The sequence below is a fragment of the Mustela putorius genome, unplaced genomic scaffold, assembly GCF_011764305.1.
Source record: "Mustela putorius furo isolate JIRA1106 unplaced genomic scaffold, ASM1176430v1.1 tig00537335_pilon_pilon_pilon, whole genome shotgun sequence".
Classification (NCBI taxonomy): domain Eukaryota; kingdom Metazoa; phylum Chordata; class Mammalia; order Carnivora; family Mustelidae; genus Mustela; species Mustela putorius.
The window spans coordinates 1685244-1702218 of record NW_025422457.1 but is presented as its reverse complement, the minus strand read 5'-3'; the positions used below and the strand labels follow the sequence as shown (position 1 = coordinate 1702218).

The 16975-nt window shown below is 52.5% G+C and overlaps 1 protein-coding gene across 1 annotated transcript in view; it reads right to left on the bottom strand.

Moving 5' to 3' along the window:
* CACNA1E (calcium voltage-gated channel subunit alpha1 E) overlaps positions 1-16975 on the bottom strand; it is a 507516-nt gene that overhangs the window by 375035 nt on the left and 115506 nt on the right. The window contains exon 3 of the mRNA XM_045074304.1: positions 15238-15688. Within this exon, the coding sequence (XP_044930239.1) occupies positions 15238-15674 (437 nt within the window). The 5' untranslated portion in view covers positions 15675-15688. The remainder of the gene's footprint in view (positions 1-15237; positions 15689-16975) is intronic.

Below are 16975 nucleotides of genomic sequence, written 5' to 3'. Positions count from 1 at the left end.
TCTAGAGCCCCGTAATTCTTAAAGCCAAGTGGGAAGGCAGGCAGGTGGGGTCACTGGGTAGATCTCACACCGCATAAATGGTTGTTCTGTTTCCCAGCCACAGCGAGGGGGAAGTAGGATAAGGAGAAGACAGTGGACTGAATGTCTGTGTTTCTCTAAAATTCCTATGTTGAAATCCTAATCCTAATGGGATGGTATTTGGTGAGGCCTCTGGGAGGTAATTAGGTCTTGACAGTAGAGTTTCCATGAATGGCTTTGATGCTCTTATAAGAGGCCAGAGAGCTCCCTCCCTCCCCACCCTCTGAGGGAGGACACAGCAAGAAGTCAGCCGTCCGCAGCCTAAGAGGGTTGCACCAGAACCCGGCCGTGCCGGCACCCTGATCTCAGACTTCCAGCCTCCAGAACTGGGAGGAATACTTGTCTGCTGTTTATAAGCCACCCAGTCTGTGGTACTTTGTCCCAGCAGCCCAAATGAACAAAGACTCATAGTAAACACTAGTGAAAATGATATCAAATACATCACAAGAGCCTAAGAATGCATGAGACTCATCGATGAATGTAAATACACAGACAAAAACAACTTGAGACATTGTTGTCCTCAATCCCAGCAAGACTAAGAGACATGTGAGGCTACTGAGTGACAGACCAGATCTACCTAATTCCAAAGACTTTCAGCTTCTAGGAAGCTCTGCCGCCAGAAACATCTGAGAGGGGCCTGAGATCCAGAAGCAAGCATGGAGCTTACTGGCCAAGGGAGAAAAGACTGAGGCGGTCCACTTCGAGATTCCAACTGCCCCCACAAGGGTGAGGAGAGGCCAGAGCAAAGAGGCATGTGTTCACAACAGATGAGCGCCGTCAGGACGGCAGGGCCTTGCTGGCGTTCCGGAAGGTTCCGGCCAACCCCTGCGTCGCTGCTCATGGTGGACCACGAAGCCATCCCTCTATGTGGTGCAGGAGCTGCCGGGCCAGTAGCCTTAAAACACCTCAGTGGATGCTGTGATGTGTCCCCGTGTCCCTGTAGGACTGCAGGGCTGGTCTCCCATGGTTGTTAGCCCACCTTAGGAACTGCCTTAGTTAAGCTGGCTACCAGGACCAAGGTCAGGATACCTTCCTGGGGCAGTCTGCATCCAATGACTGGTCGGTGAGCAAACAGAAAATGCCGGCCTCTCTGCCCAACTCAGGGCAACTCTGGAAGACCCTCCCGCCCACCCCCTCACCCCATGAGGCCACCTCTGCTGAGACACATCACAGCCTGACTTCTCTTTCCACCTAGGCCTGCATCCTTCCCTGCCTTTCCCAGGTGTGGCTCTCAAGTGCTCCCATAGGCCCCCTGTACACTAATCCATACCTCGGGGCCTGCCTCCTGGAACCCAGGCCACAACAAGCAGCGTCACCCTCTCTGCGGCAGCGCGGGAGCAGAAGCCCCAGAGTGCAGCGGGAGGGCAGGCGTCCTGGAGGGGAAAGCTAGAAAACGGGCCTGACGGAGCCCGGCCCGGCGAGCAGGGCCACACGGAGGAGGTGACCAGGCCTGTGTCCCAGTCAAAGGCGGATGTTCTGTCGTAGGTTCCATGGCCCCAAAGTGGCTCCACAGCCTGATTGGGAAGATGAGGGGGTGGTCGTCAGGAAGGAGAGGGCTGAGTCCCTGCCAGGTGGCCTATAACATTTCATCGGGAGTCCATCTGCCGAAGAGCTTACAAACCAAATCTTATTTTCATCAGATTGGAGCTCACCTCAATACCAAACTGAAATTAGCTACTCATTAAAGGGATAAAAGGACAGAGGCCCTGAGTGGCGAAGTGACCCACCCAAGGCCACCCAGCTTCTAGGTGCTGGAGTCAGGACTGGGAAGGGGCAGTCTGTCCTGTAATTTGTGCCCTGAACCATGGGGCCACACTGCCTCACGCAGCAGATGGGGACTACCCCTGAGCCACAATATAAATAGCCAGAGAGGTGAACGGTCTTGGCCAGGGTCACATAGCTCCTTGGTGGCAGTTTCCTTTTCTGTAAAGGAACCCTATAAGAGCAACCCTATAAGAGCCCAGCATGGTGCCAGGGCCAGATTTAAGGTTAGATCACCTGGGGTTATATGTGTTATGAAAGAAGACAGGGCTGGAAGCTTAGAATTGTATTCACGCTAAAGCCATCTTTCTGGGCCTCCCCTTCCCGTCAAAGGAGCCTACGGTTTGGAGGCAAGGCTCGTCCATAAGACAACCAAACCCAACACTGCTCAGCAAGTGTCCCTCATCGTTAGCAGAACCAGAGTCACAAACCTGCCACAGGGGCCCCGAGAACAGCCCACACCAGCCAGCACCACCCGGACACCACCCCCCCCCCGGCCCAGGCCTGTCTCCTCCCCCACTAGGAGGCACACAGGGTTCCCTGAAGGAACTTCTGAATTCAATAAGCCTCTTGCAAGGTCACCCCACCCCACCCAGGAAGGTTCCGGGGTCCCCCCTCTGTGCCAGATGCCAAGAGCTGAGCCACGAGCCTCCCCGAAGTATTGCTCTGGCTCTGGATAAAACCAAAGCTGTAGGCGTGCTAATTAGCAACGGCAAGAGGTTGGGCAGACTGACTATTAGAGACTCCATCTCTCTGTTTCCTGCTGGCCTATGATTAATTCATGGGCCTCTCCAGCAGGGCCAGAGAGATAACACAGACTGCAAAAGTTCACATTTCAATTTGAGGCTGAGACGGGAGGAGGGCTGTGGGGGAGAAGCATCAGTCCGCAATGGGCACGGGCGTGGCGTGGGAAAGCCTTCTCCGCCGACCGGCTTCTGGCCCTCTCTGCTGCAGAAATGAAGGCAGACATCACGAAGGCACTTCACAAAAAGGGTCCCTGCAGCGCTGCTCCTAAATGCCAACTGACCAGAGACTCTCATGCTAGGGAATGCTGTGCAACATTGCAGAGACAGAATGGACGTCTTTCTAGAAACTGCCGAGGGAGATGCCTATGATACAGTTAATTTTTAAAACACCACAAATGCCACGTGCAGACCCATGTGTTTACGCCAACTCCACATGAAAGAGAGGACAGATTTTACCCAGCTGAAGCACAGGAATGAGGAGAGTAGCCACAATAGATGGCAGCTAGGGAAGGTTTAAGATGCCGGGGGGGAGAGGGGGGATGAAGACCAACTAGAAGCTGGTGTCCCCAAACCAGGGCTGTCAGGCCAGCACCACCCTGCCTGGAAGAGTGTGGTCCCCAAGGAAGCCTTTCTGTATATTACTTTTCCACTCTTAAGGACAGAGGGAGAATTTACCTGACTCCTCCCTGTTTTCTTCATAGATTTGGGAAGGGATGTGGACTTCCCATCTCTGAGATGAGTAGGTAATGCGGCTCCGCTCCCACAGCAGCAGTGCGGTGAGGTAGTGGGATGTGTGCACTGCTCAAGTCTGCACGGAGGTTCCCAGGTAACAGGTGGAGGGACAGAAGAGAGGCACCAAAGGACTCTGACCCTGCGTTTACCATTCCTCCTCCACTCTGGGTTTTGGAGAGCAAAAGAGGAAGCGGAGAGAGGGGCCAAGAGCAGAGTGTAGGAGTTAGAGGGGGTCGCAGGGTAGGAAGAGTTAGAGAGGGTCGAGGGGTAGGAACAGGCTATGCTCTCCTACAGAGAGCAGGTGCCACCACTGAAAATAGCAGCGACTAAAGGTCACACAGATCCACAGCTTGGCCCAGGGCGACACACTTCGTTCTGTGGGCCTCTGCTTTCTCACCTGAACATTAATGTCACCTAATGTGACATTAGGTGAGATGACGTTTCTAAAGGTCTTGTTTATTTCGGGGCCTGGATCACTGCAGGATCGTGTGCGTGCGCGTGCCTGTGCGCGTGCTCGCACTCAGACTCACACTTCGACTCTTCAGCACCGAGTATTTCCTTTGCTACAAGCGTCTTCATCCCACCCCATCACATCCAGGAGAAAAACACCCTTGACTCATCCGCAGCTATGCATTCAGATGAGCTCTGCTTGGAGGGAAAGGCCGCGCAGGCTGGTGAGGGAGACGGTAGCCCTGGACGCAAACCGGAATCCACCCTGCTCTTCGAGGCCCTTTTGCTTTCAGGTTTCAGTGTCCTTCCCTCCGACGGGATGGGTGACCCCTAGGCAGCCCCAGCCCCAGCCCCTGCCAGCTGCACAGCATTCTGGGACTCTTCCAAGTAAGAGACTGTGGCTGCAGTACACAGAAGTGACCACTCGAGGGCATCATAAAACAGGGAAAAGTATCTCAAGAACGAGCGAGTGTGACAAATTGTGCAGCTGGCACTAGAGGGCGTTGTTCTTCCCATTTTCTTCAAAAGGGAGACTCTGGTTGGGGGTAGAAGCATCTGTTCAGATCTAGATAGTGCAGAAGGTTGAAGAGTCTCCTTTTGAAGATATTCAGGCATGGCCCATGCCTGCAGAGTGGCGGTGGCCGAGTTTCGGGTAGGAGGGGGAGACTGATCGCCTGTCCCCCCAGCCCCCCAAACAGGGACAAGACTCTGATGGGGCTGGACAGGGAAGCACAGGCGTCAGATGGACCCCGGGGGGCCCATCGGGACCTGGAACCACAGAGTCACAAACTCTTCTCCCTTGCCGCCTCCTTCCTGGCTTGGCCTAGAAGGGAAGAGCCAGGATAGCAGAGGAACCTTCGCCCCAATAAGCCCGAGCCCCTGGCCCCACACTGTGGAGGAGGTAAAAGGATTCTGCTTTCTCTTAGGGTATCCAGTGGCTTTGGCGAAGGAACAGAGAAGCTGCACCTTTATTCCCTTCGAGATCAGCATCACCAGGTACGGAGTGAGGGGCTGGGCACCCGCCCAGGAACCCCACCTCTCGGGCTCACCACCCTGCATATTCCCACAGCCTGCTCTCTAGAGGAAGCGTTGAGAGAACTGCAGGAGAAAAAATGTAGGAAAAAGAACGTGACTAGAGACCGGACCTAGAAAGAGACACTTATTTCCAAATCTCTGGAGGACAAAAAGAAAAAAAAAAATCAAGGCTGTATGTTGACGTTTCCCAAAGGGCCCATCTTAGATCTCTACAGAGACACCCAAATTGTGTCAATTCCCAGAAGAAGCCCAGCTCTCTGGATTCTTAGGGGCTCCCTGTCCTGCTCAGAATTCCAGACAGGCAAGGCACACACTTAGGTCCCTACTTGGCTTGTGGCTTTCAAACGTGTTGCTGGCTAGGGAGAGCTCAGTGTGTTGAGATCTCGTGATTTCTGTATTCTGTTGGCGTATGTTCTGGTGTCAACGAGTCTGTCATACTACAACCCGACCAGCCTAGAGTGCCTCGTCTCTGAACGCTGGGGTGAGATTCAGCAGGGCTGCAAAGTCAGCCGCCCTCGGGGCCTGGATCACCACAGCTGATAGGTGAACTAGCCCGGTCTCAGGCCATGGGGAATGGTGGGGACAGCAGTGACCTCAAGAATTCCTGCCCCTCCGAAGCTCGTAAAAATCTAAATTGTATTAGATCAGTCAACAGGGCATTTCTGTTTCACTGAGCAAACTCCGCCCGCGCACCTTTCTGGCAATGACATTTCTATAGACACGAGCATTCCAGTAAACCAAATGCTGCTGCTTTTACCAGCAAGTGGCAAAATGGGGGATGATGGCCCCACTCAGTTCCCTGAGATCTGCATGGGGTTAGCTGTCTTTTGGGAGCTCAGCCACTTGCTTTTCAAACCTAAGGGGAAAGCTTCAAGGTTGGGACATTTGTTTCCTGGGGTCACTGATTTGTGCTGTGGGTGTGGCACAGAAGCTGATGAGACTGAGTTACGGCCCTCCTGGCTCCTGGGGGGGGGGGGGGACACAGGGGAGGAGCGGGTGGGGCTTGTAGGGCCAGCTTCTTGGAACCTGTCCCTGCCATCAGAATGGCTCGTGTGCAGCTTGAGCCGTCACTGGGGCCTGGAGGCCCTCGTTCCCTCAGCTGTCAATGAGGCAGCTGGCCTAGACAATGATGATAGTATTGGGAATAATACCAATAATACCAACAGCAACTGCTGTGCCCTGACTCTGGGCCACGTGTCAGGCACCGTGCACGTCCTCATCTCATCGCCCGACGGGTCCGCTGGTGTCCACAGCTGACCACAGCCCTGGCTGCAGCCTCGGTGCCTGCAGGCGTGAGCGACCCTCAGACGCCCGGCCAGAGATAGCAAGCAGTGGGTTCCTATAGGAGAGGAACTGGACACGAAGGAGGAAAACAAGCAAACCCTGGGCTAAGTACCCCACGTCCTCATCACAAGTCTGAAAGGCGACCGTCCTCATCCACGAGCCAGCAGAGGAGGAAAATGAGGTTAAATACTGAGGTTCAGAAAGGTGCAATGTTTTTGCCAAGGCTGGATAACACACGGGTCGGGGGTGATCGGAGGCGTGAAGGAAGACAGTGCCCCCAAAACCCGCAACCTAACCAGCCTGGGTTTTCTCAGCCCAGGAGGCTCCACACCACAGGGACTGACCTGGCTTCAATGCAGAGTTCCTGGTGTCCCCAGCTCCCCAGATGAGACCCGACAGTGCCTGGGTGCTGGCAGAGGCTCAGTGAGCCTGCAGGTCAGAATCATTACCACATCAACTCGGCACACCCTCGGCATGCATCCATCCATCCATCCATTCATTCATTCATTCATTCATTCACTGACAGCCAGTCACTGAGAGCCTAGATGTCAGGCACAGCTCCCAGCACTGAGGCTACAGACTGGACCAGGCAGTGTGTCCCTTCCCCTCTTGTTGTGGGGAGGCAGTCAGCAGCCCAGAGCGATGGGAGCCAGACTTACCAGATGTCTGTTGTAGACTCTGTGGTGATGACGAAGGGACTGATCTTACAGAAAGAACATTTTAGGCAGACAGACAACGCAGAAACATAGCAGGCATCGGCCTGGCCTGAAAGTGGGCAAGATCGCAGGGAGGAAGGGAGCAAGTTGTGGGGATGAGGTCACGAGCTACCAATGACCAGGTGCCACAAGGCTTTACAGACCGAGATAGGGAGTCAGATTTTACCCTGAGTGCGAAGGGAAGCTACATCACAGAAGCATGATTTGGTTGGCATCCTTTTTAATTGCCCCTGCCTGTTCTATGAACAGCCACATTCCTGAATACAGAAAAACAAAGACATAAGGAGAGAGGCCAATTAGGAGGGCATGGAAATGAGAAGGCCAAGTGACAACGGCTTGGAAGAGATTGGTAGCACCAGGAAAGTGTTCAGACTTGGAACATGTTTGGGAGACGTGTTGACAAAGCTTGCCAACTGATCAGAAGCAAAAGAAAAGGGAAAGAGAGTAATAAAGGACCAGAGAAGCCTCTGGCTTGAGGAAAGGGGCCGATGTCGTGCCGCCTACGGAGAGGGGGGGCTGGGTTGGATCAGGAGAGGATCGAGAGTTTTGCTTTGGCCATGTTAAGTTTTAGATGCTGGTTAGACCACGATGTGGAGATGTCAGCCTCCCATTTGGCTACAAGAGTCAAGGGTTCTTAGGAAATCTGTATCTGGGAGTCACCTGCAGCTCTGTGGGCCTGGCCGAGGTCACCCAGGAGGACCGTGTAGGTGAGTAGACTCCAGGAGTAGCCCCGAGGCTCGCCAACATTTTCAGGACCCACACCAGCATGTGTGATCTAGCAAACACGCTCCAAGCTCACAATAGACGTGCGTGGTGAGTATTACTACTTGTCTTCACTCTAAAAGTGCAGAGAAGTTACAGCCTGCCCCACGCCCCATAGTGCACAAGCAGCAAGGCAAGCATCAACCCTCAATAGCATGACTGGGGTCCTGTCTCTTGTCTACCCTTGTACAATGACCGCACGTGATGCTCATATGGGCAGAAGGCCACAATGGAAAAAGGTAGGCACTGAAGCCAGAGAGCCCGGGGTGAATCCTCACCAGCTGTGTGATACTGGGCAAGACTGAGCTTTCTGGGGTATAAAATCATGAGTTACTGTTTTTTGTTTTTGTTTTCCAAATATCTATTAAGTGTCTCTTGTCTTCCGGACACTGTGCCAAGGGATGGAGACCCATGGCGAGCAGACAGACTTCTGTGCTATCCAGTCGAGTGGGGGACATGGACATGTAAACAGGCAATTAGAATATAGTGTGATAAGTGTGATAAGTACTATGATTATGGAAATACTGCTTCCCTCTTTTGAGAGTATGTTGTACCAACCTACGCAGACTTTAAAGTTATACATAATTTCCTTTCTTCCAAATCCATATGCAATAATAGTCCCGTATGAAATGTTTCTACTCTTTATACTGGTACCTGTGATTTTCATTAGAATAAATAATACATGCAAAGCACCTAGCACATAGCCAGTGCTCAATAAAGGGTAACAGCCATTATAAAAACAAGGGGTTTTTGACCTAGCACCACCTCTGACTTTTGGGCTAATTTTCTCTGTAAATTAGGAATAATTATAGCTAGTCCAGGGGTGCCTGGGGGGCTCCGCTGGTGAAGAGTCTGACTCTGGATTTTGGCTCAGGTCATGAGATCAAGCCTTGTGGGACTCCACACTGGGCACGGAGCTTGCTTAAGATTCTCTCTCTCTGCCCCACTCCCAACTCTCTCTTTCTCTCTCAAGAAAAAATAATACTAATAATAGCTAGTCCACTGGGTCCTTATGAGGGTCAGACGAGACAGTATACATGAAAACACTGGGTAAGGAGGCAATTCTGTGAAAGTATGAGTCAAACACAGTGTCATGCCTTTGAACACAGCAAAACTCAGTCCATGAGGAATAGTTCGGGTTCCCCAAGAGGTCCTCATAGCCCTTCCACAATGGCCTGCGGAAACCTTTGAGTAGCTTCTTTGGAAAGTGGAATTCTGCACAAGAATTTCTGTTTCATCCAAATCACCAATACTTTGTCCATAGGAAAACAAAGACCCTTTACTCAAGGCCTCCTCCTACCCTCTCGAAGTCCTTCCCTTACCACACTTGGCTCACCCAGCCAAAGGCAAAAAATTCTGGAAACCTCCCCGGCTGGCTGCCAGCCTGCTTCATGCACCACTAGAATCCTGAGTCAGTGCCAAGAAGGCAGGTTCGTAAAGCTGGTGTGTGTGCTGTAGGCTGTCAGCTGTGTGGGCAGAGGACAGGGTCTTTCGAGGGGCTGCAGCTGAGGGAGGAGCCGGAAGCCAGGGCCGCTGGCAGAGAATCTTCCTGACTTCCTACAGTAGCAAACCCGTTCTTGAGGAAGCACCAGGCTGCCCTTGTCTCAGTGTCAGGAGGATCCTGTCTATAGAAAGTCAGTCAGGAGAAGCCAGAAGGAAGGGGATAGAAAGGAGCAGGTGTCATCTCTTCAAGGTGCACTGAGTAGACACAGGATCCTGAGAAGAAGGAGGATAGAGAACAGACTCCCCACCTCACTGCCGATTGTGTAACTGGAGGACCATGGGCAGTCAGCAACCTGTGGAACCACACAGCTAACCCAGGAACTCAGCTCTTTCCCTGGAAGCTTGCAGACTAGAATGGGTATCGATTCCCCTCAGTGCATTTACTTCCTCAATCATTTAAACAATGCTTGCTGTGAGCCAACTACATCCAAGGCATTGTGGCACACTCTCAAGATAAGATAAATTCCCTCCTTCCAAGAAGCTTACACGTCAGTGGAAGGAGATAGATATCTATATGTCTGTGTATCTATATACATACCTGTACATAGATGGAAACATCTGGTAGATATCTATGTAGATCTATACATCTATACACAGATACAGATAGATATCTGTGTATCTGTATTGTGTGTGTGTGCGTGTGTGTGTGTCTTTATACTGTGTGTGTGTATGTGTCTTTATATGCCTGAGTGTGTGTAAAACAACAGGAAGATCTGAGCACATTCAAGGAATGGCGTGGGACCAGAGCAGGTGGAGAAGAACGAGTGCGGAAGAGACAAGGGACGTTGCCAACGATGCCTGTGCTTATCTGGGGGGCTGGGGAAAGGACCAAGTGGTGGAGGAGGGAGGTGACGTAGGGCCTCAAAGACCATGCTAAGTAAGGACTTTGTTCCGGGGGGACATGAGGAACCACTAGAAGGGTTGGAGCAGAGGACTGATGTGATAAATTTCTGAAGACTCCTTGATGGAAACTCCGTGTCCAATCTCTCCAAGTCCCTTGTAAATCTTGAGAAGAAAAAGGTGAAGAAGAATCCTTAGCTTCGGTGGGGGAAAGACTCTAGCAGGGAGGCCGTTAGTTGAGAGTGGCTGCCGCAACCCTCTCGGACCAGTTACTCAAACTCTGTGTGCCTCAACTGCCAATACGGGGGTAATAATAGTACTGGTCTCACTCAGTTGTTATAAGGATTAAAGGAATTAAAGTATTAAGAATAGAGCTGAGGAGGGGCGCCTGCATGGGCAGTAGGTTGAGCATCTGACTCTTGGTTTTGGCCCAAGGTCGTGAGATGGAGCCCCGCGTCAGGCTCCATGCGCCGTGCAGAGTCAGCTTAAGAGTCCCTCCCTCGCCTTCTGCCTCTGTCCCCTGCCTCTGGCGCATGTGCTCTCTCTTTCTCAGACATAAATAAATAAACAAATCTTTAGGGGAAAAACGAATAGTGCTGGGTATCTAGTACGTACCATATAAGTGTCTATCACTTAAGTGTCTATAAAAAATAAAAATCATAGGTGACTTGGACCAGGGAGATAGTGACAGAAGTGATCCAATGTGATGTGACACATTTTGAGGGAAAACTGAAGGCAAGTGCTGGGTGTCAGTGGGAGAGGAATCAGCTGACTCCAATGCTTCCAGCCCCAGCAACAGAAAGAACGCATGTAGGCTCCACTTATAGAGCAAGAGAAGCCCACAGAAGCAGACTTGGAGGAAAACTGGCATTTTGCTCTTGGACCGATCTTGCCTGGGGCACTTACGGATGTGCATAGGAAGGTGCTGGTGAAGCAGGTGGCATCTAAAACCCAGGGAAGAGGTCTTGGCTAGAGGTGCAAATTTGGGCATCACCAGTCCCTGATGGTCACTCAAGGTCCAGGACTGGGTGAGGTCACCAGGAAGTAAGTGTTGGTACAAGACGGTGGGGGATGGGGCCCTGGGTCCCCCAGGATTGGGGCCCTGGAAAAAGGAAGAGGAAACAAGCAAAAGAGGTGAAGAAAAGTCTGGCAAGATAGGAAGAAAACCTAGAGTCATAAAGGCCATGTGAGAGAAGAGTTCTAAGCAAAACTGAGGGACAGTGGACAAGTGGTAACGGCTGTGACCAGCAGGTCAAGGAGATGGACACAGAGGACCACCCAGTACACTCAGCAGCATGTGGGTGGGAGCTTGACTGGCACACAGACCTGATTTCACTGGTTTCCAGAGGGAACCGGAGACAGAGAATGTAGACAAAAGGGCTCATTATGCTCTCCATCTAGACCTCCACATGGACCATGAATAGTCAGTCACAGAAACCAGAAGAAAGGCCTAGAACAGGAGTCTGGGGCCAGCAGGGGTTAATGGGGTGCTTGGAGCTCCTGCAAGCTTCTGTGACTTCTGCTCTTTTCCCAGTGAAGTAGGAAGGCAGTTGCAGCGATGAGCTAGGAACAGGCTGGCAGGAGATGTCGGGGTTTGAGAACTAAGGGGAAAATATATGAAATAATCTCTAAAAGAGCATGAGGATGAATAGAAAGGTGGAAACTAGTCAGATTCCTGGGCAAGACCAAGGGCCAACTTGAAGGAGGGGGTCACGAATTTACAGCGAGACAAGTATGCATTATAGCTGTATGGTGTTCTGCTGTGCAAGTGCGAGGGGAAAACCGGTGGCAAGTGAGGTTTGAGCAGGGCTGGGATCCTGCCGGACCAGTCTGATGGGGCAACAGAGGGGCAAGGAAGTCGACGGTGAAAACAAGGCTGACGGAGCACGAAGCAGACGGGAGCCGGCCTGGGAGGCATCCAGCATTCTTGCCGCTGGCTGAGGACGGGCTCCGTCTGAGAAGCTGGCAGGAGAAAGGGTTGAGAGGGTAGTAGGAGATCGCAAGAGTGACATCACCATTTTGCTCTGTGAAGTATTTTTGATGCTCACAGTGGAATCTTATTGGATAAAATGAGAAGTACGGACATGAGGGAGCAGAAAAGCAGTAATGCGATCGACGTCTTGTGGAGTCAGTGAGGGGGAGTCAATCTTGGGGACGGAGCGCTAGAGGGAGTGGACTGCACAGAGAAGAGGCGGTGGTCAGAGACTAAGATGCTACGTGAGGTTAGAGCAGTGCAGTTACGAGGTCTGGGAAAGCCACGGAAGTGAGGTCTCGGCAGCCAACATGGAGGCCAGACCATCGGGGAGAAGAGGTGAGGGATCCAAGAGGCCTGGGTCCAGGAAAGTCATTAAGTGGATATGGAAATCACCGAAGACTGACGGCAAGAGGAGAGATGGGAGACAGGCAATAAACCAACTAAAATCTTTCTGGAAAGAAGGGGAGTGGCCTGGGAGTCTGTCGATGGCTACAAGAAGGAATAAGGGTACTACGGCATGAGGACATGAGCTCCAAAGCTGGCATTTCAGGACAGGATGAGGAATCATGGTCTGAAAGCAATCATGAGGGGCAAGGAGACGTGTATCCCCAGCTCCCAGGCTCAAGAGTGTGAGGGGGTGTGGGAAGGACAGCAGCCCCCATGTGAGGCAGCTGCCAATCGAGCCACGTTCCTGGGGGAGAGGCAGGTACCAGTCAGAACAAGCAGGTGATGGGTATATCCAGAGAAGGTGACAGAGGTAGAGAGTTTTTCTCATGATGGAATGTGAGATCCAGACAGTACAATATTAAGGTTAGGGGAGCTGGCAAAGAGTAGGAAGTGGGTCAGATTAAGGCACGTAGAGCCGTATGAGGATGGATATCGGATGGTAAAGGAAAAAGGCAGGATGGTATCAACCAGGGACACCTCCAGACGGGCTGCAGAGATGAGGCTGGGAGTGCCAAGAAGCAGGGAATAGGGCAACATCACTGTCTCTAGCATCTCCCACTTTTCTCTTCAACCCATTCCAACTGGCCCCGGCCCCATCACCCTACTGAAACTGCTCCCATCAAGGTCACCTCCGTATTGCTGAAGCCAGTGACCCCTTCTCCTCCCTCATTTATTTGACCTCTCAGCAACCTCCTACACAATGACTCCTTCTTTCTGAAAAAACATCTCTCTTCTTTGTCCCTTTACTCTCTGGCTTTCCTTATTTTTTTTTTAAACAATTTTATTTATTTATTTGAGAGACAGACAGAGAGTATGGGTAGAGGGAGGGGCAGAGGGAAAAGCAGGCTTCCCGCTGAGCAGGGAGCCAGACGTGGGGCTCGATCCCAGGACACCAGGATCATGACGTGAGCCGAAGGCAGACGCTTAACCGACTGAGCCACCCAGGCGCCCCACTCTCTGGCTTTCCTCCTACCTCCCTGGCCAATCCGTCTCCGTTCCCCCCCACAGGAAGGTTGACACGCCCCCAAGCCACTGGTGTATCTGCTCTGTTTCACCTCCTCATGGCCCTTCCCAGGTGAAAGCACAGTCTCCCATAACTCGAAATAGGTAGCTGCTACAAGACCTTTATATCCCCCAGCTGGCAAAAGTTTAACTTAGAGAAAGATAGAAGAATTACTCATCCTTCACTAGCCATGGTGAAGCTAGTCTTTCAGTGAGTACGACAGGAATCCTTGAGTTAGGCCATAGGACAGGCACTGGGTGACGTGGAAAGTGTGTGAGATAGTCTCTGCCCTTGAGTTGTTCAGAAATTTCTCGGGGAAACAAGACAGAGGTGCAGAGGAATACATTACTCCTGAATATGAAGAAAGACCAACTATGAGAGCTGCATGATACTCAAATGGTCACCTACTTTCTCCTGTTCAAGTTTGGAGGCCATGGGGTGACTTACCTAACATCATACCACTTAAGTCAAGTGGTTAAGTCACCCCGGGAATTAGACCCAAATCTCTCAAGCTCCAATCTCTTGCCACGGTGTCTCAGTTGGTGGTTCAGATAGAAGGTGAGTCCTCTGGGAATTGGAAAGAAAGGCACTGCAAGGTTGTGGTTCAAAGCACGGATTCTAGAACCAGACTGCCAGGGTTGAAATCATCAAATCCCAATAACAACGTAGTGATTATTGGGGGGACTTCTCTGTGTCTCTGTGCCATATTAAACACTGGTTGTCTGAGTGTTAAAGTTATTTAACACTGGTTAAATATGGATAATAACTGTACCTACCATACAGTAATGGTGAGGATTAACATAAGTTAATACGGAGGCTTAGGCTTAGGACGTCACCTGGCTCTTAGAGCCATGGAGGGTTTTAAAGACTAATAGCACTTGAAGGTGAGCAACAGGAGAGGAAGTCAAGTGCTGGACACCTGACTTTGCTCTGAATCCCAGGAGCCCGGCACACATCAGAACCCACTGAATGAATGAATGATGAACCAGCGAACGTTTTGACAACCATAGGAAAAAACCTCCAGAGATCAGCTAACCTACCCCTTTGTAGCACCCAGAATGTCCACTGAAACCAGATAAGTAAATTCTACCATGACCACCACCATCAAAACACATCTATTGCTCGTCTTTTTGTACCTAATAACATTTAACAACTCAACACCCTAAGGAAGACGTAGAGACTACAAGACGTGCAAACATGCAGGACGTTCACTGGCATCCACAAGACAAAACAAAGCCTCTAGGTGGGCAGTAAGCCTGGAGCAGCGAAGGAGAATCTGATGAAACACACTCTGCCTTTAACGTCAGGCTCCTTGGAATAAAGCCCAGGTTCTCGAGAGGCACGAACTGGGTTAAAGGCAATCTAAGACAGATCATAAATGCTTCTACTCTACCCAAAAAAATCAGAGATAAAGTCACGGGGGCAACAATCTCTTCCACTACTTGCCCCAAAATGTAATCATTCACCCAAGGATGATATTAGAAAGAGTAAGTTTAGCTACAATTCCAGAAGAAAAATGAGACTGATGATTCATGTTTTGGTGACTTCTCCATCGTTTATAGAGCTCCTCTTTTCAGGGAAGCTCAGAGTGTGAAACAGACCCCTGTTCTTTCTCCAGATCTTAGCAAACTAGGCACGTTTTGGAGAGCAAGCCTGATGGCCCCCGGTGACAGCTGTCGCCCTCGGTGAGGTTGCACGCAGCCTACAGCTGGTTAGCGAGGTTCCCGCTGAGCACTGGGACCTCATCTGATGGGTCAGATCCCTCTGTAGCACCAGCGGCAGCGACAAAGGCATCTGACTTCCCGGGCAACCCCTTCCCACAGCCACCCCATCCTCCCGGTGGCCGCCCTGGGCGGCTCCCCGCTCCCCCACCGTGTGTCCCCGGCCCCGCCTCCCCGTACTCACTCCCACTCCTTGCGCCGGGCCTGCGGCGTGCTCTGCATCTTGTGGGCCTCGTGGGCCTTGATGATGTCGCGCTGCTCGATGAGGCCCCCGCGCCGCCGTTTCATCACCTCGGGGCTCACCGGGAGGAAGGGGCTGGAGCCGGCCTCCAGGGCCGCCCCGGCCTCCCAGCCCGGGCCCTCGCCCTCCTGCACCGGGAAGAAGTTGTCGAAGCCCGCGTTGGCGGCGCGCGGGGAGGCCGGCAGCATGCCCACCTCGTCCGAGGCGTCGGCCTCCAGCAGGGCGCACTGCTGGGGCCGCCATGCCTCCTCCTCCGGCAGGGCCAGGACGTGGCGGCGGCGGCCCGCGGCCCAGGGCTCAGGGCTCCCGCCTGCAGCGGGGCAGGGGGCGGGCTCGGGCAGCCTGCGGCCTGGGCTCGGTCCACGCATCTCCGGCACCATCCCAGAACATTGCTCTGCGGGGGAAGAAGCGGGCGAGAGAGAAGGGGGAGAGGGGCGGGAGGGTGGGAGGGGTGGGCACGAGGGAAATAGAGAAAAGAAAGAGGTTAATGACGTCAAAGCTTCCGGCTGACCCAGGGCTACGTCCCAGGCCTGGCCCAGAAGCTGGCACACAGTAGGGACTCCGCAAATGGTGGCTAACCTCAGGAGCATCCCCTGTAGACCAGGCTGGGTGTCAAGTGCCAGGATCCAGAGTTAAACAAAGCAGACTTAATTTCTGTCCCATGAACTTCACAGTCTAGTGCAGAGACAGAGGTTAAAGAAATAATTAGCTGCGATGTGATGAACATCTCAGGGTACTGGTGCGTCAGGGGAAGAACTCCAAAGGCTGTCCTTCTGGGCCCTGGCCCCAGGCAGCTAGCAGCCTGTTCTCTCCCATTCAAGAGGAAGAACTGGGACTTCTCTGGGGAAATTACACCCACTACCTGCTGCCCAGACTCTCACACTCTCTCCCCAGCAGTAGCCACAGGCAACCCGTCTTTGAGAACCTGGCCCTGACTAGAGGTCGCTTCCTCCTTTCCAATGTGGGCATCCGCACAGGATCCGGGGAGCACGTGTGGCCTCACGGGCCTCTGTTGGCGTCCTTGAGCCTCACTCTCCTTTTCCATGCCAAAGAGGATGTGGCCAGATTTGCATATGAGGGACACTCATCCAGTCCACCCTGACTGAGGGCTTCCCGTGTGCTGGGCGCTGTGCCAGGCGCTGGGCACACTGAGATGAGCTGGATTTGGTCCACATCCTCCTCATGGGAGACACAGGAAGAACATCCCTTGTGAGCCAGTTGCGGTGTGAGCTCATAGTAGGGGCACTGAAACCCATCACAGGATGACTGGAAGGGCTTTGTGGAGAGGACCATTATGTTGGGTTTAAACAGTGCTTGCCATGTGAGGAGTGAGAGAGGACTACGGACAAAGGGAAGAGCATGTGCAGGAGGATTTAGGGAACAGAAGGAAGGTGTGGCCAGACCTCCCACGGCAAGTCTGAGGTCTAGCGGACGGACCTTCTGACATGAGAGGGCCTGAAGCGACTACCTTTTTGAGGTATTTGCTTACTGTCTCCTTCCAGCCTTGAGCCCAACCCCTGAATTCCTGCCTCCTCCCCACCCATGTTCCAAACCACACACCCCAGTGATGACCACAAATGGCACACACACGGCCCCTCGGCGCGAAGCAGTGCCACATGCTCTACTCGTTCAGACAAGGCGCAGCATCCCGATCACCCAACCAGGGCTCCGTGAGGGCCCG